Source organism: Cupressus sempervirens, chromosome 5 (genome assembly GCF_028749045.1).
Source record: "Cupressus sempervirens isolate cs-2001-9-10 chromosome 5, ASM2874904v1, whole genome shotgun sequence".
Lineage (NCBI taxonomy): Eukaryota > Viridiplantae > Streptophyta > Pinopsida > Cupressales > Cupressaceae > Cupressus > Cupressus sempervirens.
In genome coordinates, this window is record NC_143122.1 from 255,411,504 (window position 1) to 255,436,623 (window position 25,120).

At 35.4% G+C, this 25,120-nt stretch overlaps 1 protein-coding gene across 1 annotated transcript in view; it reads left to right on the forward strand.

Annotated features, from left to right (window-relative positions):
- LOC149555501 (uncharacterized) overlaps window positions 1-25,120 on the forward strand; it is a 128,343-nt gene that overhangs the window by 46,907 nt on the left and 56,316 nt on the right. Inside the window, exons 2-6 of the mRNA XM_089829572.1 lie at window positions 1,420-1,603; window positions 8,023-8,241; window positions 8,459-8,548; window positions 12,923-13,016; window positions 13,114-13,177. Coding sequence (XP_089685698.1) covers window positions 1,420-1,603; window positions 8,023-8,241; window positions 8,459-8,548; window positions 12,923-13,016; window positions 13,114-13,177 — 651 coding nt within the window. The remainder of the gene's footprint in view (window positions 1-1,419; window positions 1,604-8,022; window positions 8,242-8,458; window positions 8,549-12,922; window positions 13,017-13,113; window positions 13,178-25,120) is intronic.

Sequence of the window (25,120 nt, forward strand, 5' to 3'; positions counted from 1 at the left end):
ATTGATAATCATCATGGTTCTCTGGGCTAGATGTTGCCGGACACCATAAAAATTATTATTATGGTTCTTCGGGCCGGATTTTGCCGGACACCAGAATTGTTAAGCCACAGTTGACTAGTACTTGTATATATATATAAAATGTTTCAAACCCTTATTGCTAAAGAGAGACTGTTAAGAATGTTAGCATTTAGTGTATTGAAACTCCTGCTATTTAAATATAGGTGACTGACATTACATACATACATACATAGATACATACATACATACATATATATAATACAAATCCGTCATCACAATTCATAATGCAGAATATTAGTTTCACAAATGTCTTTCCTCATTCTTATTATGACAACGATCTTCAGATCGAATGGTGTGCTTCACATTTGATAAACTTCAAGTGTCATTATATCTTATCCCGATTGCTATTGGGTGTTATTAATTCCTATCACCGATCATTATTAGTGTTAACCTGCTCACACCGATTGATGAATCGGGAGTCTTCTTTGGCAAACGATTTGTTTATTAAAAGACTTGTCATCGGGTGAGATTAGCATCGGTTAAGTTTAGTTAAGAACAGATGCTAGTATTATTATATATATTGAGGCATGACCACGTAGGGTCATGCCCCTACTTGGTTATGTTTCAATGTGTATATATATATATATATATTAGTTCCGTTTCTTATCTGCAGATCCTATCAATAACATTGGCATATAGATCTCAGACTAGATCAGAATACTAATTCAGAAATCATATCAGATCAAGAAGTCAAGCAATCACATAAGGAACAAATAGGTCTGTCAAATCAAGGAAATTAGACTGAAACATAATTGTTTAGTCTCCACCAAGCAAGATCTATTAAACTTTACAAAGTGGTCTCCATAAACTTTGTTATTCTTATATGACATAGTCAATATCTTGACTATCGAGTATAGAAGATTCACTTAGAAGATATCAAAATGGACATGCACATAATTTGCATCCTCGAGGAAATATAAAAGCATTCCCTGCAACAAATTCACGATAAGTTGTCATCACTACAGGTTACTCTTTCATGATATAATCAAAATATACTGTGAGTACATAAGATTTCATACTTAGAAGATACTGAAGTAGACATGCAGATAATTTGCACCCTTGAGAAAAAAGTAAAAATGGTAAACTTTCCCTGCAACAAATTCAATATAAGCTGTCATCACTATGTGCTAAAGGAGGCTCTAAAATTCCAATCCTGGTTGATGCTATATCTTTCTGTTTTTCTATAAACCTCTTTGTGTGGAAATTTTACAAAGAAAGTGTGCTTTTTCTTTTTCTTTTCTTTTTGTTATAGTGAGCTTATTTCTTAGGAATAGGTACTCTCTTGGCCTTTGTAGGTCATATTCAGTCTTTGTATTAAATTTGAACAATGTTTTTGGACAGACTAAATGCATGGGTATTTTCAGAAGAGAAGATTCAAGGTCAGTGCAGGCTGCGGCATTGACTCCATTGCTCTCAATTTTGGAATCAAGCATGCAGGAGAGTATACCTCTGGATTTTTTGCTGGATTGGACATGGGCGGAGTCCTTGTTGATAGAGTATAGGAAAGCAAGGACAGCTGGCACATGTATTTACTTTCTACTATTGTGCACATAGTATAGGATTAGAATACTTGAACAGTACTATTTTTTATTAAAAGAAACATAAGAATTAGTAGGGAAGCCAAGTTACCGTGACAAATTAAGTTGTTTTCTTGCTCCCATGCAGCAGCCAAGCTTTTCAAATGCTTGACATGTTTTACATACAAATAGTGTATTCAAAATTTCAAATTACGAGCATTTTGGGAAACAAACTTTGTGTACCTTTTTTACTAGGTAGAAAGAACTACATTATAAGCTTCAATTTAAATGAACACACACACATGTATTTAAATACAAACATATTTAAATGAACACACACACATGTATGTAAATACAAACATATTTAAATGATACAAGTATATCTACAACATATTTATCTAGGAATTTTCTAAAGAAGCTTTGCACTATTGTGTGCTGTATATATACATACTGTAAGAATCCCTACTAGTTCCGACCCAAAAATCACTTCACCGATCTAACACTTTTCACATAGACATTTCATCAAACACTTGTGTGGAAGCCTTATTCACAAATTGCCACTATCTTCCCCGAGTAATCCTGTTAAACAGTTTGCAAGCTTGCTGATTCGATGTTTCAGTTTGTGCAGTGATAATGTATGTTGCTGTTTGGACTGCTAAGATATCAGTGATTTACAATTCATGTCATAATACAGATGAAAATGAACAACACAAACTTATGTAGAGTAACAGATGTGAACATGTAATTACAGAATTAAATGAATGAACAGTACCCCAAGATCAAAGAGAGAATTTGCTAACCTTTAATTGCATAGTCCCTGCTGTATATGGAAATGCTATATAACTATAATTGTAGAACTCTCTTTGCTCAGAAATATAGAAGTAAACATAAGACTTCATCATAATTGATGTGTAAGCCAAATAGCAGCAGCAGTATCAATACTTCCACTCTGATAGCCTCATAGCTCAATGTGCAGAGAGTAGGCTATTGACTCAATCTAGAAACTCATATTCAACAGATAGATGGAAACCAAAAGTACCAACCACTGATGCTGAAGCACAGTAACTCCTATCAGTCCAATTTCTGTAATTAACCCAATACACTGTGTTGAACCAAATGTCTGCATTGAAGATGCACAAGGAATTTATTTACCAATCTGTAAAATAAAATCTTCCAAATATGGATGAAGGAAAGGCCAGTGTTACCAGTGCTGAACAAACACGCAATACACAGCAGAATCTAAACAATGAACTCTGAACCTTTCCCGTGCCTAGCTGGGTTCTTTCTCTACATATGAGAGAGCTTCCATGTAGCCTGGAAATGACCTGAAGATATTCATGATAATGATTCTTCACCTCCAAACATTAGCTGCAGCAATAGCTAAATATCATTTTTTGTTTTTGGAAGTCTCCACTCAAATATTTTAAGCAAAACCCAAAGCTTAGTTATGGTAATTTCACAATTATGAATTTGAGGCCAAGGCAATACTTCTTCGAAGGCACAGCACAATAATAATTTACAAATTGCCAAACCTTAGAAAGGTTTGGCGTGATAAATATAAATATTCCCCTCCTTAATTTTACATGCTAATATAACACCCAGCCCAATTATGTACATTTCCAGGCAAATAATATTTCATTCCACGTCCTTCACATTATAATGCATTCATTTCATAATAAAGTTTCTAATGAATTATTTGTCTTGGACCTAATCTTATAGGAAACTTCAGAATTCTGAGACTAAAATAGACCACAATAATGTATTCAGAATAAAATGTTCCTTTTATAATATACTCCTTGGTTTATCAGCCAAGATTTCCCACTCGCTTTACAGTCACGCTCAGATAAGGATTGTAGGCATAGTTTAGTTTCAAATTGCATATCAAATAAGATCTTAACATTATAAACTCCCCAGAAATGATAAAATCACAAACAGCAACATAACAATTTATTAATTGGCTCAGTTTTTTCAAGCACTTAGCAGGAAATTCGAATAGCAACTAGCAACTTTACGGAGATGCTGGACAGTCTACTCTAACACATTACAGAAGGTGATGTCTACTGGGTACCAGTATGTGTTTACCGTATGGATTAATTAAGCAACGCACACTGAAAATCGATACGAACACCGAACAACAAATAGCAGAACTTCTATTATTATTCGCATATGCCAACAGTACATTATGCTTTTCTCATATGATATGATAATGATAAGATGAATACAATGCTTCCCGAAGGGATTATAAATACTTTCCGACGAACCTTCCCGAAGGTATCCGTCGGCTAAGTACATTATACCCGTTACAAACTGTTCACCGTCGGCTACATAACAAGAACTTTCCCGAAGGAACCCGTCGGCCGATACACAATTTCTACCGACGACAGTATGTACCTTCTAGCTTGACAGCCAAGCTTCTTCAAGTGGTCCAGTTCACACAGTAAAGGTAGCTTTGAAAAATTACTATGTAAAGCCAAGTGGAGCTTCTTGGTGTCACTTCTTGAGCCTGATGGAGTCAATGAGTGTGCCTTGTTTCTACAGTCCCAACTTCTAGTTCATCTGCCTGAACTTCTACCGATACCTGCGCTACTGCCTTGTCCCTCCTGCATGACAAACCAGAGGTAACTGGAAAGGAATAATGGCATTCTGCGAGTTTAGATGTGTTCACTCTCACACCCAGCAAATCCTGTAATGAGTCACGCCTCCTCCGCTAGTTCATACCCCCCTTCACACTGTACAACGATGATCCTATGCTTTCGGCTATATCTCTGCTCAACTCCTACCCAACTCCTGCTGCCGGTTACGATTTTATCTTCATCAAAGAGCCCAACTATTCCTCCTTTTCATGCAATGGTAGTTTTTCTGTTGTAATCACTGGTTTACTGAGAGGATGGAAACATTAGCTATCCTGGTCATGCACTGATAATTTCAATCCCATGGTCGCACAGATTTGGCATTTGCTGATAATTTCCAACCACCGTCTTCTGCAAACTGGCATCTCCAGTCTAACCACCACTGTCATTCTGCTACTAGTCTATGGTCAAGCTCTGCCTCTTACACACTTCGGGTCATTCTGGGAGCATCTCTCAGCCCCGAAAATAGCACCTCTGGTGAATACAAACCTGTATTCTCTGCAACAACTATCACTCAATAATTTCTTTCTCTTCCCCCCCTTCTCCAGCAATGGGAGCTATCCTTTAATCACTGCCAATGTAATGGCTCAGCCTTCTTGCGTTCTCAGAAATCTCTTGCCACGTAGCCTGAGATTCCCCTATTGCTGAAGGTAACTGTTCCTCTCATAACCATGATCTCCACTCCATGTGGATTCCCCAGACCATGGGCCAAGTTCTTCTCTATTGTAATACAAGTATACTTGTGTTCTCCTTAAAACATTATAATAGAAAATATAGTTATATCGGTTTGTTTTTCTATTAAATGCTAATAAGAGAGAATTGAAAAAAGCATTTAATAAATTAGTGTTTTTCTCTAAAACCTTAAAGTAATAGAGGGGGACATTACACCCTTATTTTCCAAAGCAGATAAAGCAGCTCAGACCTGCAAATATTTTTATTTCTCCAAATTTGTCTCCAGCAGAGACTTCATAAGTTTTGTACAAATTTAGTCTCCATCATGAATCCATTTCCAGGAAGAACCAGGTTTTTGTCCACCTCTTCTGTCAACTCCAGAAGGTTTTCATCTGCAGAAATTTAGCTAGTGCAAATGCATCAGACAAATTCTTCAAATCAAAATAATAACTGAAAATGTTGAATGCATTGCAATTATAATGGCGTAACTTCTGCAATAAGCTGGATGACTTAATCTAAAGTGGCTTTTAATAATATCTTATTATTTTATTCAAGTCATTATTTAAATCATTTAAAATAAAATCGTCCCTTTTAATATTTAATTAAAAAACATTAGTTTAACAAATTTGTTTCTCCAAAATTGGGGATATAACAGTCCCCCCTTCCCGGAGATCGCTTTCCCCTAAACAATATTCACTTGCATGCTGAAACTCAATGCCTAGATTCCATTTCAACCTCAGGAACAGTGTTCTGCCAATCTGCTGCACTATTTTAAATTAACTGATTTCAACCACACTATTATGCTACAATATCTTGGAAAATATGCCATCAATTATGAAGATTCTTAGATCTGAGGTTTGAGTATCATAATACATCCAAGAGTGACCATGTAAGCATGCCTGCATAAGTCCACCAAATGGGGTATCCTCAAGTTGTTACTAACTCCCTGAAATATAACTACCCTCGTAAATGCTCCACCTGGATAGCACAAGCGAAAAGACCATCCACTCTTCCCAATATCTGTAATATCCTGTAGCTCTAAAATGATTACAGGTGGAATGCCTAACTGCTAGAACATTGCCTTTCTAACCTGTAACCCAAAATAGTGATCATACTGGAGAAGCCGACAGGAAGTCCAGCTAGATTTGTCCCCTTCCGAAGTAGGAAGCATCTCGTACCAACTATTCAGCTTACCTTTATGCGTTAAATGTAACATCAAGTTATCAAAAAGTGGGCTGAATGTGTAGGAGTATCCATACCGCACTGTGCAATTACCATGAAATGCATCAACAGGCTCTAACAAAGGTAGTGAACCAACTGTTGGACTCCATATCTGACTTCGAGACTCACAATGCGAAACATGAAATGTAGTCATTAAGTGCGGGTGGTATACCACACCCAACTAAGGTATACTCATCACGATCTCTCCCAATGTTAACTTTATTAACAACCTTAGTGATAGTGGAACTACTGGTATCACTAGATATTTTGTCATCATTCTCAGGTTCATTAGTCATTATATAGTATGGTTTACCCTGTTCAACTCGTGAACAGGCACGACCTGTATCAGGAAGTAACAATATCTGCTGCTTTAACACTTCCTAATGCATGCCTGCTTGTCTATAAGCTTGTTGTTGAGACTCCATCGTTAGGCCTGAGTTGTATGAGATACTCAATGAATGTGTCAATTTTATCAACTTGGCCCACGACTTGTGCAACTGCCTCCCCTTCTGGGTATATACTTTCAAGAACTACAGCAAGAGGTGCAATCTGCTGAAACTGATTTGCAATTAACTGTTAAAGTTTCAGTCTCAAGGCTGCAAGTTGTATCAACATCTGGTTTCTTCTCCTTCATAGCTGATTTACAATCAGCAGCATTCTAACTTATCACACTTGCTAAGGCAACAATCTTATGGCTGCAAGTAGAATCTTCCTGCACCAATTTTACCACATGAAATTCATCAACTCTTGTTACCTGTTGGTCATCCATATTTTTCATATTTGAATATTGCACCTTAGTTAATGATGCCATAGAAGATGGGTTCTCTGATTGAGTTGAAGAAGAATGTGACAAAATCAATTCTAGACCTGTTATTTTGCTTCATGTAGTGCCAGTAGGATAGCCTCTAGGTGTTCTTAGTATTCAAGAGCTCGAAGGTAAGGGTGTCTACTTCATCATCCTGCTTCGTCAACACCTCTGAATAAATCTATGCAAGATCGAGGAGATGATCATGATCTGAAAGAAGATGTAGATAACCTGGTTTTTTTGTTTTCTTCCCTTCCTTGGTCGCCTGCAAATGTGAGAATCCTCTGAGTCCCTTTTGTCTCTTCTCCTATTGTTCCTTCCAAAGGTGCTTTTCAATCATTTCATAATTGTTTGTCTTAAAGGTGCTTCCCAATCATTTTATAATTGTTCCTCTTAAAGGGGCCTTTTGAATCAAATAAAATAAAGTCATCCCTTTTAATATTTAATTTATTTGGATAGCTTTGAAATAATTGATTTAATTAATCTGTTTCGCCAAAATTGGGGACATGCACATACACATACATTTATATGTATATATACATACACATGCATGCATTTATATATATGTATATACAGGTATATATGTACAATACTTATCTGTACATGTGCACAGATACATAACTATATACAATATATACGATATCACACAAAGTACAAACCTATAGTGTACATCTACCTATATTTGTCTATATATGTACATGCGCACACACACATGCATGTGTGCATGCACACACCACTCCATCCATTCCAAAATATCTTGCCTCCATAATGGCCTACTTGAGCAAATCTCTCATGCGAACTATATATAATCTCCCAGCTGTAAAGACTTTATTTAATGAACAAGTTTGTTCACAGCATCACTATCCAATGGTGCTTTAGATATAATTTGGTCCACAGATCTGACCATCCATTGGTGGTGATCTATGCTGCTAGTGAACATTTAGTTCAAAATATGCAATTAATGTCTAAGCCTATGGTGACTACTCACTGGCACTGGTTCATGGTACAAACAGAGTACATGCTAATCTAATTGATATTCTGTTTCTTTTAAACGTGATGGCTGATCTCACTAATCCAGTGTGTTTGTTTTTCCATGCAGTGAAGTCAAATATTTTGATAGTAATTGGCTATGCGGTCGAAAAGTTTCCTGCCTTGTTTCAAGAGGAACATTTGGACATCATTTTGAAGATATGCCTCGATACGTTAGAAGAGGAACTTCGTCGGACAGGAAATAATCCAGTTTTTGTCCTGGTTACAGGCGCCATTAGGTGTTTGGACTCATTACTCCTTTGGTTTGACAGGACAGTGCCTGCAGGAGGTACTCTCAAAATTTTAGAATTTTGTCATGAGCTTTGTTTGTTTGTTTATGTTTTGTAGTCTACATAACTCAACCATTTTATGTCCACTTCACTATCTTCCAATGTTGGCATATAGAATGTGTGTAAGTTTATATTGATTTCCTTGTTTTATTACTTCCTTGATATAGAGAGTAAAGAGGGATCTCTTTTTTCACGAGAAAGTTTGATCTAGTGCAGGATCGGTAGAGAACTCGAGGAAAATATATGCATATATTGAGCAGGTTTTACATTTTCGTGAAGATTTGAAACGCTATGAGATGGTAAAAGGTAAGCATTGAGCTTGTTGTGCATTTAAAATCTGCTTTTTTCACAAAGTATGATTCCAATTGAAAATGAATGGATTGGCAAACTATGATAAACTTGGTGTAGTTAATTGATTGACCATTATGGGAGGTTATCAAACTAATATTGTTATATTTGGTCTATAATTATCAATCAATTATTTTAGGCATGTTGTTTTATCATTTTAGACTAAAGTATTTTATCCTTAACAGTTAATGCTTTTGTATCTCTTGTTTTAAGGAGACTCTTATGCCTTACTTTACATTGAATATCTTGGTTATCATTAGGTGTTATGGCCAGTTTACATTGAATGTCTTGGTTGTTATTTTGTGTTATAATTTTGTGTAATAAGGAATGCTATATCATTCTGCACTTGTTCATAACCAATATGTTCTTGGATCTTTGGAATATTTGTATGCATTCAAATCAACCTCTCACACTCTTAATTGTCGTTTCTTGGTTCGTGGTAACTGTTTTAACGTGATTATTGTAATAACCCCAAGAGGTTATAACTTCTTCAAACACCAAAGTTCTTTATACTTTAGTTGTTTGACATTTCGTTAAACACTTTGCAAGCAAGCTTTGATACCACTGTAATGACCCTACTCAAATTTGATCCCAAAATGCTGATAAAGGTTCAAGAAAACACTTTGCATACAAGGGTCATATAACTGATATAAAGTTTCAGTTTTCTTTTATGACTCTTTCCTTCACTTAGCATTAATAAGAATGCTTGCAAAAAGACTCTGAATTGACTAAACAATGACCTAACATGAATGTGCAACTTATTTTGACAATATTCAATGCATATATGTAACTGAAACTACTTGCAATATGTAGCTACAAAAACTAGTAATTTTGACAAACACTTGAGATGAAAAATTATAACATTATTTATGCCAAAAAAGAGAACTTACAGTCAATTGACATTTTGTCAAACAATTGGCATGCAAACTAATAAGCTGATCATGAATGATAAATACATATTCAATTACACTATATCAGACCAGCAATTTATGTCTCCTTTATTGCACATAAAATGTCAACTACAATGCTAGTATGAAATGGCCAAGACTCTTGGCTTACATCTGCAAGAATAATGCTTTAAATCTGTTACAACTTTCACCTACAGCCTTACCTCCTAATATGCATCTAAATGATAAGAACAATGCATATAATATTCAAAGGAACCTGATTGTAGATGGCTGTAATATTTTTCTCCAATGCTGCCTTTCTGCTTTGTTTTTTTCTGTTCTGCTTTTTCACTTGCTTTTTTCAGATCTGCATTTTCGCTTTGCTTTTTCGAATTGCTTTTTCAGATTTGCTTTTTCGGATCTACTTTTTTCGGACTGCTTTTTCGGACTTGTTTTTTTGGACTACTTTTTTCGGACTGCTTTAAAAAACTCAAACCCTCAGGTAGTTTGAGTATTCAAATTAAGCTCAACTTGAAATGGCTGAATACCACTTCCAAAGTGCAACCCTTCAGAAGGTCTTTCACTTCCTCAGTTATGCAATCTCTTGAGAGGTATCGTTCTCAAGGATTATGCTGAATATTTGCAGACCTGGATGGTGCCACAAATGCTCAGAGAGATTGGTAGTAGAATCATCAATTCTCGTCTCCCCAAATGAGAGGCCAAGCCCTCTATTTATTTATTTATTTTTCTAAGAAGTTACTAAGGACTTTTAGAAGCATCCTTTTCTAAGAAGTTACTAAGAACTTCTAGAAACATCCATTATAAAATCTCATTATAATGCACTTTTACAATAAAATAACTTTATAAAATAAAAAGTGCAACTCAACTTAGAATTATAGCATGTAGGCCCAATATAAGAAGTAATGATAAAATATAAATAATATCTCCAAGAGCATAATAAACCATCCAATCCCCAAATAAACGCCAGAATGACTCTCTCATCACAACCACCCGTCTACGAGAGCCGGTGATAGACTGAACCGGCACGCAAAACGATGCCAGCCAAAATGGGGACATTACAATTATAGGCTATGGTAGAGCTCTCACTTGAGATGTTTGCTCACCAAACCTCCTTTAATAAATTTTGAGGAATAAAATACATGTAAGTGGAATAAACTACCACTTGTATGAACATTTTCCTTATGAGTTTCTTCCATTTTCAAGCTTACATTAGGATTAAAAAAAGATACAATACCCTAGATATGGCTGTCCTGTCTTGGGTCTCACGCTTCAATGACAACAAATGAATACCAATTACACAATGGAATGAAGAGAGGGTTATATTAATGAGCTGAAAAACAATATTTTCTTTAATTTTGTATTACTAATGAAGCAAATGTGCCCACATCAATATGCAGGCTACTCAACACGCATATACACAGCAGTATTCTTATGGTGTTACATTCATTATGAGTGCTTTTCTTACCTATTTGAATAAATGTTGCAACACTCGTCTGCCATCATGGGAGATCAATTGGGACTAAGATATCTTCAAGATGGCCACCAATGTGGCTTAACCTTGGTATCATATAAAATCAGCCCTGGGAAACCTGCTGCAAGTTTTAAATGGATGGATGCAAGAACCAAGACATGCATTCTACAATTCTCTACAGGTGTCATAATATTTGTATACCAAAACAATTCTAGGTACCTGAATCCATGCTATAATGCCCACATTTGTGCTACAACAATGAAAATGCTACTATTGGTGAAGATTCCTTAATGAAAACCTTGCATGTAGACTGTGAAACAATTTGTTACTTTTTATTTTTACCTTGTCCATCTTTTTAGAATTCAATATTGGATTACTATCTTAACTTGAGATCTTCCTCTACCTATATTGTCATATACTTGAACAAGTGGTTAAGGAAACATGCATGTTCAACATTTACATGAAAGAGTGCTGAAAGCAATACAACCTCTTTGTTTAATTGGCTGCTCATACTTTTGCTTCTCAACTAGTTCTATGGGTCATACTTGCTCACCCATCAAGAGTGAAAGTGATGCAATACTTTCTTCTGTAAATCAAGCTAGTTCGCTTTTCAACAGACAAGTGAACAATTTTGAGGATTTTATTTTAATATACATGCTAACTAGCTTTGCACCAATTCATTCCATGATTGAACAGACTTTAATCTCTACCCTTTTGTAGTGGGGATAATGAATGCTCTTTGGGATGCTCCCTCTTGATGGCTTCTTTCTTCAATGGCTTTGCTTTTTCTTTTGCTACCTCTTCAATAGTAGCTTTCCCTTCCTTCTTGGAATGAAATTTGCATTTTCTTGGATGGAGTTGTGGATTTAGTACCCAATCCATTGCATGCCAATTCCCACTTATGGTACAAATGGTATGATAATTCTTTTGGATGCCTTTGGAAATCTTTTCCTTCTTGAAGTATAAGCACTCTATAATTGTGAATTTGTTTATCTGACACCTTGCTGAGCAATGATTATTCAATCCATAAAATGAATGTGGATTTGCATATTAATACTCTTTAGCTTTAATTAAAGAGAGCAATGGAATTTTTTTTTCTCTTCCATACCTTATTGGATTCCTTAATTTTAATTAATCCCTCCATGGGCTGCCCTTCGGCATATTTACACAGATGGGGTGGAAATGTTCAACCTCTTTGTTTGGGATGCTATCCTCTCTTGGGAGCTGATCTGTAATCTCCTCGAGTTCTTTTAATTTTTTTACATGACCACCAGAGCCAACTTGCAATAACCCATATAGTCATGAGATGACATTTTGCAATTCCCTTATGGGAGCCACTGTCCTACTTGCCATCTCATATTTTTCTTTTTGTGGTACTTTTAGGTTGCCCTTCTCCGTCTTTAGCAACCTGCACAACAATTTGAGGCTTTGAATCATCCTTAGTTTTGACAATAACAATGACACTCTTACCTTGGCCATTCTTGGTTAAAATCTTAAAACTAAATAGTTTAGCGTACTTTCCAAAACTACTAAAATATTTTTGATTGAAAGAAAGTGAATATGGTGGTGTGAAGTTTCAACATTGTTTACATCTGGGTCCGATTTCTTTTTGTATTGGAATTTTCTTCCCCCTTCACAGCTTTACTGTAATCTTGGAACATTTCCAAAATCTTATTTTTCAATTGCACCTCTTCTTGCAGCTCTTCTACGATGCTTGTGATGGTATCCTTGTGGCCTTTCAATTGAATTTGCAGTTCATTATTCCCTTCTTCTATGTTTATAACTGGTATCTGCATAAGCCCTAAGATAGATATTTTGATTATCTTTGTTGGAGAGCATCTTAAGTCAGAGTGGTTGTTTAGTGTAATTTAAACCCTTTTTGTACTACTAACTAGTACCTATGCATAATCCATAATGGACATTTGTACTTACATTTATTCATGTTGCGCTCAGCTGGCTTGAGGCTTTTTTCACGACATGCAAGTCTATTTCGTTTGCGTCTCTTGGAGAACTCTATTGTCATTCTCAAATGGCTGCAGTCATATTGGTGAGTGGAATATCTTATTTCTCTTAGTCATCTTGGGTGTATCATTCAAACAGTACAAATTTTATGCCGCAGACTCACAGCTTGTGTTGTTTTGCAGCACACATGGCAATTCACAACTGAGAGATGCTGCATTTCCAGCATTTGAGCAGTTTATCTCAGAGGTTATGATGACTATGGTCTTTCAATGTTGATTCTCCTCACATATTATTGATGTTTTAGTTAATTTGTATTTTTGTTTTTGGTATTAATCTGCCTGTTTAAGTTTTGAAGGAAAGCCTAATTTGTTGTGATCTAACAACAAAATTCTGTTTTATGAATTGTTTTTGGTCCTTTGTGCTAGATGAATCTTTAAGGTCATTTCCTAATTGTTTAAATGTGTATATATATAGCAATCTTTCATTTTTGTTACCAATTTTCTCCTTGCCAGGTCAGATTCAAGTCAGCTGTAATATCTGAAGAGGAATTTCAGTATCCATGGTCTTTTTAAATTTGTGATGCTTGGCATATCAATAACATTAATCCTCAAACATTATGTAAGATGGCTTATGTCTTTGTATCTGCACTTCATGTGTTGAAGTTTAGGAACCTCAAATTTATGTGTTGAAGTCCAATTTATGACAAATCTTCCTTTTTGATTTAGTAAAGAGAATATTTTTATAATTTTAATAGTACAAAACAGGGCAAATAGCTAGAAATCAGAATACTGGGGCCAAAAGAGCTGGCCTTATCAGGTTTTGAAATTGGTGTACAGCTTTCAGATTGAGTAATGAAGGCTAAACCTGTAACAATTGTTAGAAGATGATAAAGATAAATATAAAAATATATGGATATGAAATTAACTAATTACTAAATGTGCAATAGATTTTAGTGGGTAACAAGGTAAATATTTATTAAATCGACTAATTTCTAATCCAATACTAAACCCACCTAATTCTCAGAAGGAACTCTTCTTAGATTTATCTAACCCTCTGATGAGAATAGTTCTTGATTCAGAAACCATCATATGGAGAGTGTCTTCTAAGGCCTCTGAGACCTCTATGAATGAGCGAACTCATTAACACAATTACTTGGTAGAGACCCCACCTCTAACATATGCATATGATTAACCACTACAATCTATCTATCTATCTATATATTGTCTCTAGAATCCCTCCGTGGATTCCAACTTGGAATTCAACATTTGTAGAGAATGCTTTCTAGTCTCTGTGAGCTCTCTTTAGAGAAACTCAGCATTCTTCATGAATGTCCTCTAGTCTCTGTGAGTTCTTTTTAGTGAAACTCAACATTCTTCATGATTGCCCTCTACCAAGATTAATTTGGTCTCTACGAGAACTATAAGTTCTCACCTCATGCATAATTATTAATTAGTAAATTATAATATCTCTACCATCTCATATATAAACATCAGATAATTCTTACTTCCTGTTGCCTTGTAGTCTTTCCTGCAGTTATGTTCTTGTGATAAGTAGGAGATATATATCATAATTATGATCTTCTCTAATATAGATTGATGGCTCTTTATTTTACTCTTCCCTTTCTCACAAATAGCATTTACTATATTCTCTGCTATTAATTTGTGCAACTTTTATTCTGCTTTCAATCTCCTTTTTCCTGCTTCTGCATTAGTAGTTCATCTCTGCATGTGATGATTATTGTACTGGTCTCCAGTTTATCCTAATTGTTGTTTGTCTTGTTATTCTTCGCAGCCTTTGTCCGCTTTAATATTTTTGTTTTTGCTCCTTATTGTTTGTTCCTATGTATGAATGCATTCTCGCTGTTTTCATTCTCCAGAAAATGTTCTATGCTATCACTTTCTTAATTCTGTCAGTCTGTTTAGAAAACTTTGTCTTTTAGTCACTGTTTATATTTCTTATTCCTTCTATTGTTATCTGTCTTTTTATTAAACTCTCTGCTTGTTTTATCTTGTCACATGTGGCTCATTATATGAGTTGGCCGCTTATGTGGGACAGCAACCATGGGTTGCTGACCAAAGGTGGCAACCTTTGGTTGTGGCCTTGGTCAAGCAACCTATGGTCACTGCTTCACTTAATATTTTGTATGCCATTTTTTAATAATTTGTATGTTATTTATTTATTGCTATTTTTCTTTTGTTATATAATTTGTCAGTTTAAATATTATGTGGCATAGTTTCTTAGGTATCCTTCTATAAATTTGTAAACAATCTTGGTTTTCCCATCAGTTTGATGGTGATAACTAGTATTGAGAGTTGACATTGTCCCTGCTAGCTTGAATAATTCTTTTCAAAATTTGCGAATGAAATTATTGCCTCTATCATTTACAATATTTTGTGGTAACCCATGGAGATGGAAAACTTCTTTGAAGAATATGTCTGCTATATGGGGTGCTTTATATTCTGTAGAGATTGGGAAGAAATGAGCATATTTTGCGAGTCTATCCACCACTACATAAATACTATCTTTTTTCTGAACTTTGTGTACTCCTATTTTAAAGTTTATGGATACACTTCGCCATTTTTGGTTTCGAATAGTGAGTGGTTGAATAGCCCTGTTGGGTGTGATTGTTCAATTTTATTTTGTTGACAGGTCATGCATTCTTGTACATATTTTTGTATGACCTTTTTCAATCCTTTCCATGAGTATCTTTTCCTTATATGTTTATATGCCTTTTAATATCTTGGGTGGCCTACTTTTTAATATCTTTCCCTTCATTTTGGATTTTGGAGTTAATTATATCCTTCCTTTATAGAAATTGATGTTATCCAACACTCAGAAGTCTTCATTAGGTATCTTTGCTTCCAAAATTGTGGTTGCAAAAGGATCTTTGGCATATTCTGCTGTTATATCAATTTTCCAATCACTTGAGATATTAAAAATAGTGTTGATGTGGGGACGTCTTGACAAGGCAATTCCTACTCCATTATTTACTCCTTTCACATATTATATATCAAAATCATAGGGCTGAATTTCGCTCACCCACTTTTGTTGTTTGTCATTTAGATCCTTTTGGTTTAAGAAGAAACATAGGCTATTATGATCTGTTTTAAGTTTTAACTATGAACTTTTCGCAGACTAGGTATTGACAAAATTTTGCCAAGGAATGCATTATTGCCAACATCTCTTTGTCATATATAGAATAACGTTTCTCTTCTTCTGTGAGTTTATGGCTTTCAAAAGCTATAGGGTGTTTCTTTTGCATTAGTACAGTTCCTATACCTTCTCCTGATGCATCACATTGTATTAAAAGGCATAGAAAAATCTGGAATAGCTAATATCTGGAATGAATTCAAGACTTCTTTCAGTTGATCAAAAGTTTGTTGTGCTTTATCATTCCAAGTGAATGCTCCTTTCTTTGTTAGGTTGGTAAGGGGGCTGCAATCTTTGAGAATCCTTTAACAAATCAACAGTAGTAACTCCATACTCTGAAAAAAACCTCTGAGTTGGGTAAGTGTTTTGGTTTTGGCCATTCTTTGATGGCTTTGATATTTTCTTCATCCACACACTCCTTGTTAATTTTATGCCCAAGATAAAGTATCTCCTGGAGTCCACATTCACTCTTTGAAATTCTAGCATATAATAACTCTCTAAAATACTCAAAACCTCCTCGGTATGTTTTAGATGCTTATCTCATGTTTTTCTATAAATAAGGATGTCATAAAAAAAAGAGAAAAAACCTTCACGACTGTTGTTTAAACTGTGATTCATGCAAGATTGAAAAGCTGCTGGTGCATTTGTGAGTCCAAAAGGGAGCACTAAGAATTCAAAGTATCCATAATGACATTGAATGTTGTCTTCGGCACATCTTCCCTCATTCTGATATGATGATATCTTGATCGTAGATCAATTTTGGAAAAATAGCACGCCCCATGTAAATCATCAATTAATTCCTAAGTTGCCGATTCGGGTTCGGGTTCGTGGGTCCGGGCAATTTTTTTTTCCCCATTTGGGTTCGTGGGTGGGTTCGTGAGTGTATATATATATATATATATATATATATATATATATATATATATATATATATATATATATATATATATATATATAGACACACACAGAAGAGAAACATGCATAGTTGCAAAACAAAGTCATTTCACAATATGAACAATTGTTGCTTGATCATTGATCAATGCCAAATGCCAAAGGGTTTCGGGTCCCTTCAAAACCTTTTTTACCTGAATCTAAAAACCTTAAATACTCGCTCATTAATCTATCTTCATGATTTTAAGAAAATTATACATTGAATTACTAAATTGCAAAACATAGACTAGTTCATCAAATAATACTTTGAATTACTAAATTGCAAAACAAAGTCTAGCTCATCAAATAATAAAGTTTGAAACATGATGATAGATGGCAAATGTTTAGTAGTTTATCAATAATCATAGTGTCAAATGCCCTTCAAGGGTCAAATGGATCATCATAAAATGAGGGATCAATGGCTTCATCCCCAACTGCAACTATATCTAGATCTTCATCATTGGAACCCAAACTGGTTCCACTAGTCCCATATGCTGCTATATCATCGTCCTCCTTGACGTAAGGGATTAGATGAGTGAAATGTTTTTTATTTAGTTCCTTTGAGAGTTGCATAAGAAAACAATTAAAAAAACACACTCTTTAAAGTTGTTTTAGCCCTGGGTTCGCTGTGGGTTCGTTTGGGTTCGCTCCAGCAAGGACTCAGACGAATCCATAGTCAAAACTAAGGACCTTGCCCGGACCCGCAGTGAACCCAGGGACGAATTTAGACCCGTGCGGACCCGGACCCAAATCCGGGCAGCAAGGGACGAATCCGGCAACATAGATTAATTCGTCTATTCTAGGGATATGGTATCTATTTTTTATGATTTTCTTATTTAATGCCCTGTAATTAATGCACATTCTCATAGTTCCATCTTTTTTCTTGACAAGTACTAGTGATGAGGCAAATAGACTACTACTAGGCTGTACATGTTCCATATCTAATAGTCCCTTCATAGTTTTTTCAATTTCTTCCTTGAATTTATGGGGGCCTTTGTAAGGTGTTGTAATTACAAGTTTTGTATCTTCCTCTAGCTCTATGGCATGCTCAAAACTTGTTTTGGGGGGAAGACTTGATGGAATATCTTTAAATAATTTTTGTATTTCTTAAGGATAGCACAAATATCTACATGGAATGCTTGTTCATTATTGTGGGTTTTATTTAAGACCATACACAAAGCTACCCACTCTCCTTGGTCATATCTCAAGATCCTCTCCATTTTATTACATGATACTATTTTGGGGTCCCATCAGGCATTCCTCTTAATGCTATTTCTTTTCCCTCATGTTTAAAGCATATTTCAAGATTAGGACCATCCATGATAAAACGCCGTAGAGAGTTTATCCATGGCATTCCTATGATGATATCATTTTGTATGTTTGCTACATAAGGATCTCTTTTAATTATATGCCCACCGGTGGTAATTTCTGCTTGAGTAACAACTCTTGTACAATGGTCTATGGATCTGTTGGCTAATGCTACTCTAAAGCCTTCAAAATTTTGGTTTTTTAACCTCCTCTTTGCTGCCAAGTGCTTTCTAATGAAATCATGAGAAGCTCATATATCCACTAAAGCAATCACCTTTTGTCCTTTAAGTGTGTTGTTAATCTGAAAAGATATGTTTTCATTTCGAGAGATAATTGCTAAGGCCCTTGCTCTAATTCATCGATTTTTGTCTCTTTTATTTTGTTTACTCGCCCTTTCACATCAATGACCACGTTCCCAAGGTTTTTTATATGTGCAACATAATATCTTTTAGACAATTTCTTCCTTTTGTTGGCATCTATATCTTGTGCTCTATGTTTTTTACACAAATAACATGATTTATCTTGGTTATCCTTGCTCGCTCCTTCACATCAATGGAACGTTCTAGACGTGACGCTTTTGGGCCTTTCCCTAGTATTATTAGATTCAACCTCTCTTGCTTTCCTGATGGATTCCTCTAGGGTTTGTTGCTCAAAAGGTTTTACAATGTTCTTTGTGGATTCTTTACGAGCTTCTATGAACATATGGGCAAGACTCTTTTGGGAAAGATGAGTGGTCATCACTAGTAACACTTCGAATTGACGTGCAAATTCATCCACAGTTCCACTTTGCTTAAGATGTGTTTATTCTTCAAAGTACCATTACAAATCTCTCTCATCAAATGTGTTATTAAGCTTTTTGGAGAATTATCCACAGGAGTTTATATTTTGATGCCCTAGGGAGGTAAGTTCGTGGTGCCACCATTCATGTGTTGCTCCTTCCAAGTGGAGTATTGCAAATTAGAGGGTGCCTTCTATCATGGGACTTACAATAAAAAATGTTTTTAACTTTTGTAAGCATGCATGGGCTGCAATCTTTCTTGATCCATTAAAGTTTGGAAGTGCTACCTCATTCCCTTTATGTTTGAGTTCTTTATTTACATGCCTCCTGGGTGTCTCCCTTCACGTATCTTCACAAAGTTCTCTAAACGATACCACTTCTCTAATACAAGAATCTAACTCTGCATAAGCTCTTGCTATGCTATGTTTGTAGTTTGGTTGTTCTATCCGTGTTCTTCTCTTTGAGACCCTTCTCTAGGCAGGAATGGGGGTTGGGGTACTCTAGTGTTAGAGGTCATATTGTTGTTCTTCGAATGATTTGAACTTGTGTCTCTCCCTTGGTTGGGATGGCTTTTTAAATTATTGATTCAATTTCCCTTGATTTGTAGGGCTTGGAAGAGGGCTTGATTTGATTTTTCCATTTGAGTTCACAATGTTTGGTTTTTTTGTTCCATATAGGATCTCATCGAATTGGCTAAGTCATTCATGGTGTTTTTCCTTGTTCTCTCGTAAGTTTGTATAAACCTCTACTCATAGGATGACATGACTATGCTTTGATACTAGTGTAATGTCCCTGCTTTTGGATTGAGTAATGAAGGCCAAACCTATAGAAATTGTTAATAATGATTAGGATAAATATAAACATATATGAATATGAAACCAACTAATTAGTAAATCTGCAATAGATGTTAGTGGGTAACAAAGTAAGTAATTATTAAATCAACTAATTTCTAATTCCATACTAGACCCTGCCTAATCCGTAGAAGGAACTCTTCTCAGATTTACCTAACCCTTTGATGAGAATAACTATTGATTAGGCAACCAACATATGGAGAGTGTCTTCTAAGGCCTTTGGAACTTCTATTTAATGAATGGACTCATTAACCCAATTATTGGTAGAGAACCCACCTCTAACAAATACATATTATTAAACACTACAATATATAAATTGTCTCTAAGGGATTCTCGATAAATCCCTCCTTGGGTTCTAACTTGAAATCTTGACATTTCACAGAGTGCCTTCTAGTTTGGACTTCCGTGGTCATGAATCCCTCCTTGGGTTCCAACTTGGTACTTCTTGTGAATTCCTTGGCTTTCAATTACAAATTTCAACAATTTCACACAATTTGGACTCTTGGAGGAAGCCAACAAACAATTAGTAATCTCACCTAGTATCTCCAAACCTCAAAATTGCATAATCATTGAAGAGTACTCATTCCTCAATACTCAACAATGACAAACCTGGTTTCTTCTCCAATTCCTCCAAAGCAACCAAAGCACATTTTGTGAATGAATATAATTTTCTTTTTTTGCCTTTTTATACCTCTCCTCAAGAAGTTGACCCAATCTCAAGTGTATTTAATATCATACAATATAATATTAAAATGTTTGCACATTGACTTTATTAAATGCTTTAATATTTGGCCTCCAAAACATAATTAATTATTGCATTTTTAATCACTTATTTCTCCTTTGAAGTTGGTACTTCATAGTAGTCCTCATATGCACTTATAATTTGACTTTATAACCATTAAATTTCCTTTTATAATAAAATCAGATAAAGTCATTAGCTACTTAATAGTTTAATTTTATGATATTAAATCCTTTTTAATTATGAAGTCACATGAAGTCAATTTAATATTCCCTTAAAATTGTCAAAGTAACACTTACATAATAATAAAATGTTATAACTCTATTAATAACCATTATTATGATTCTGACTTCACTGTTTGAACCATTGCGCCCTGTTGTCAATTTGGATGCCTTAATAAAGATTATAAGGGTCCCTTTCTATTAACCCTTTATTTTCTATAAGTAGTGATCCCTGAAAACTTGATTAAAACAATAGTGCCAAGGTCACCACTACAATTGAGGCCGGTCTAGGCGCCTTGCCAAATATAGAAATATTGGATAGATGACTTACTATAAATAGTAAGTGTACCAAATTGAACGAAACGAAGAGCAATCTCAAACGCTTATGTACCCCAAAAGGGAAAGAGCCTCCTATTTGCTAACTGAGAACTTCTAACATTTGGCTTAGCATATGAGGGCCACTAATAGGCTAATCCCAACAAATTGTGCTGCTTATGAAAAAATGGGGACATTACATAAAGATTGTTGGAAAGTGTTAAATGTGCTTGTTTTTGTGTTTTTTTTTTAAAGGTCAATTTAGGGTTTAGAGTTAGTTTGCTTGGGTGATTGCACAATCCATGAGGCATAAGAAGGCAAAAGAAAAGAGGTAATGAAAACAGATTTATAGTTGAATGTGGGTTTCATTGGGTGTTCCTAGGTTTACTTGGGTACATTGCAGCAATGTAACTTGTTTTTCTTGAATATGCTTTACAGTGCGTAGAAAAAACTATATAGATTGGATTGTATTAGTTACAAAATGTATTCAAATCTTAGGCATAATGTGTAGCTAATTGTTATATATATGGCAAAGTATGGGAGCTGAAATAAAATGCCGAGGCTTCTATTCCACTCATTAATCTTCTAATGGGGTTTTTTCCTTCCCATAAGAAATATCCTCCTAGGTAAAGCTTTTCTGTTTGGATGGGCCTTACTCTAAAAAGAATCCTAAATTGTAGGGATGCCTTATATACAACAACTACGAAATTCTTGAGGGGTAGTTTTGCAAGTTGCAAACCATTTACTAGCAACAATTTGTATATTGCTAGGTTCTTTAATGGTACATCAGTGTCCAAGGAAGCCTCTTCAAATGAGATAAAATACATGTTCTATTTTTACATGTAGCTCTTAGTGGCCATGCTTAGGGGTGAAAGATGCCACAAGGGCACTTGTGTGGACTTTAACCTAGTTTGAAGAAGAGCATTGCTGATGTTTTGTAGCTTCAGTTGGATAAACTTTGAGACTAAACTGAAGTTATATATATATATATCTGTGTGTGCGTGTAGTTAATAAAATAATAAATTGTATAAATGCTATATTATATATAATTATGTTGTTATCATTTTAATGAATAAACATGTCCCTTGAAGGGACATGTTTCGTCTTGATTTATTATCAATATAAATAAGAGATTGCTGCAAATTGGAAAACACATGCCAAAATATGGTAGTGGTATTATAATTGAAGCGATCCTCAGAAAAATAACATGGTATCAGAGCAGGGCTTATAATGTAAAAAACAAGAGACACAGTAGAAATGCGTATCTTAAGAAGGGGATCGAATCAAATTTTCAAATTATTGAGAAGCCATTTTTAAAGCAGTAATGGGCATGGATGAGCTCTACTACTTAGACTGTGGAAGTGTGATAGACAATGTATTGGGAGTGAGAGGTAATGCTTTGGGATTCCGTGTGACAAAGAAAAGTGGGAGAGAGATTCTCTCAATATTCCTTATCTGTGTGTTCAATGAATCTCAATATTGATTGGTAATATTGGGTTTTGTAGTCAAACTGTAAATTGGGTAAATGGTCCAAAGTTGTCAATATTAGAGATTTGAGTTGTAGATTGTGGCCCAAATGATATCCAATGCAGTTGTATGTAGGGAGCAATGGGCTTTCCTAAGACACAATGCCCACAACTGCTTCGCTGCACGGGAGTCATTGATTGTGCTCAAATTCTCAGAGCAATGCCATCAATTGACAAATATGGAGGATAGACACACCAAATTAGGAAGCCAAATTGGGGCCGATGAGTTGGGGCTGAGTGGCAAGGAAGTGATTGGATTGAGTTTAGATAGATGTGTTAGATCTTGGCTTCAAAGCTTATGGGGATTTACGTTCGATCATTAATGTAGGCTCAGAATGTTGGCAAATCAAATATGGATTCTAGCAGAGGATATGTAAAAAATAATATTGATATTCATTGACCATGAAGGGCAAATAAATATCATGCATAGGAATTGAAATTCATCCCATTGTAAACTAAAAGGCAGTTGCAGTCAGTGGTTTGGAAACCGAATAACCACCTCCAAAGAAGGTGGCAACAAAAGATTGTTGAGATACACCAACATGAATGACATCAATTCTAAGCATCGACCAAGACTAGAGAAAGTCAATAATCATCTTGTTCAGATTAGTCATTGTTGATGATGTAAATAGATTGATCGGCTAACACAAGTACATGGAGTAAGAGGATAACATTGAGATAAGTTTTGATTCAGGATATTGACAAATGTAAAATAATGAGATCGATGAAGTTCGGTGAAAGCATTGATAATGATAAAAAGACAATTTAGATTATCAATTAAAAGAATTAACCAATGTGAATAACATCTCAGATGCACGACATAAGAGGGGTGATAATCACATAGTGGGCAGATTGAAATTAATAATCAGAAGTCCACCACATTCGCTTGCCACTACGAGCCAATATTAGTGAAAAAAATTGATAAAAATTAGTCAAAAGTTGGAATTATCAATGTGGCTACTGCTTGGAAATGCTACAATAATGTTCTGCTTGATGGAAATCCCATGAACAACAAATTCATTGGTCATACATTTGTAGATCATAAGTTCAACATGGATTCGAAGTTGGCAAACCCACATCCCAATGTGAGTAAGCATAGTGTTAGGATTAACCACGGATAGAAATAACAAGTACATGTAAATATAACCAGTATCAGAAAATAATAGATCACACAGAAAAGAACACTAGACACAAATTTAACTTGGTTCACCCAATCCCTGGGCTATGTCCACCAACAATAAGTCCATTATTATTATTATCCAGTGATTACAATCCACAATCCCTTACAGCTCAATACCGCCGAAAGAAGCTACAATATCACCATACATTATAAAATCCCTGACCCTAAGCCATTTTATACAAGCTTTTTGCCACATACAAAATTAGGGCTAGAATAAGTTGTCCAATAAAAAAATAGTAGCCGATGCCTTTTACAATAGTAGGGTCATTTTTGCTCAAGGGGCACTGCCCCCAAACTCCCGTAGAAATAATCCTGGGGGGGGGGGGGGGGACCGTGTCGAATAAACCTTCATGTCTAATTAGGCTCCACATCACAACAATCTCCCACTAGGAGACTGATCAAAATCCACAACAAATACCTCCCACTTGGACACTGATCATAGCACCAGTAAACTTGTAGTTCCTACTGGAATATCAAACCACCCTTGACTCTGCTATTCTTTTATTCTGTTTAGTCTAGAAGACCAACCAGAATTGAAGAGGAGTCCAACTTCTCCCTTGTTACTACCTTAGTAAACATATCTGTTAGATTATCATCTGTATGTATCTTCTCCAGCTTTAACTGTCCATCATCTAAAACTGACCGAATGAAATGGTACTGCAACTGTATGTGTTTTGTCGTTGAATGTAGAAGAGAATTCTTTGCAAGATGAATGACACTTTGGCTATTTGTAAACAAATAATTATCCCTCTGTGGGTGTTCCAATTCTTCCATGAAGAGCTGAAGCCATATCATCTCCTTGGCTGCCTCTATAGCATTAACATATTCTACCTCTATAGTGGATAAAGCATTAACCTTCTGCAACTGAGAAATTCAAATCACTCCTGTCCCACCAATAGTAAATACATAGCTTGTAATACTTCGCCTGGTATCAATATTCCTTGCCAAATCTGAGTCAACATAGCCCTATAAATTAATAGTAGAGCCCCCAAAATGTAAATTCTTACTGGAGGTTCCTCTCAAATATTTGAGAATCCATTTGACTGCATTGTAATGCTCAATCCTTGGATGACTCATAGACCTGCTAACAATTCCCACTGCATGTGCAATATCTAGCCTAGTACCTACCGTAACTTCCATTAAGCTTTCTACAGCTGAAGCATAAGGTACCTTGGACATATTATCCACCTC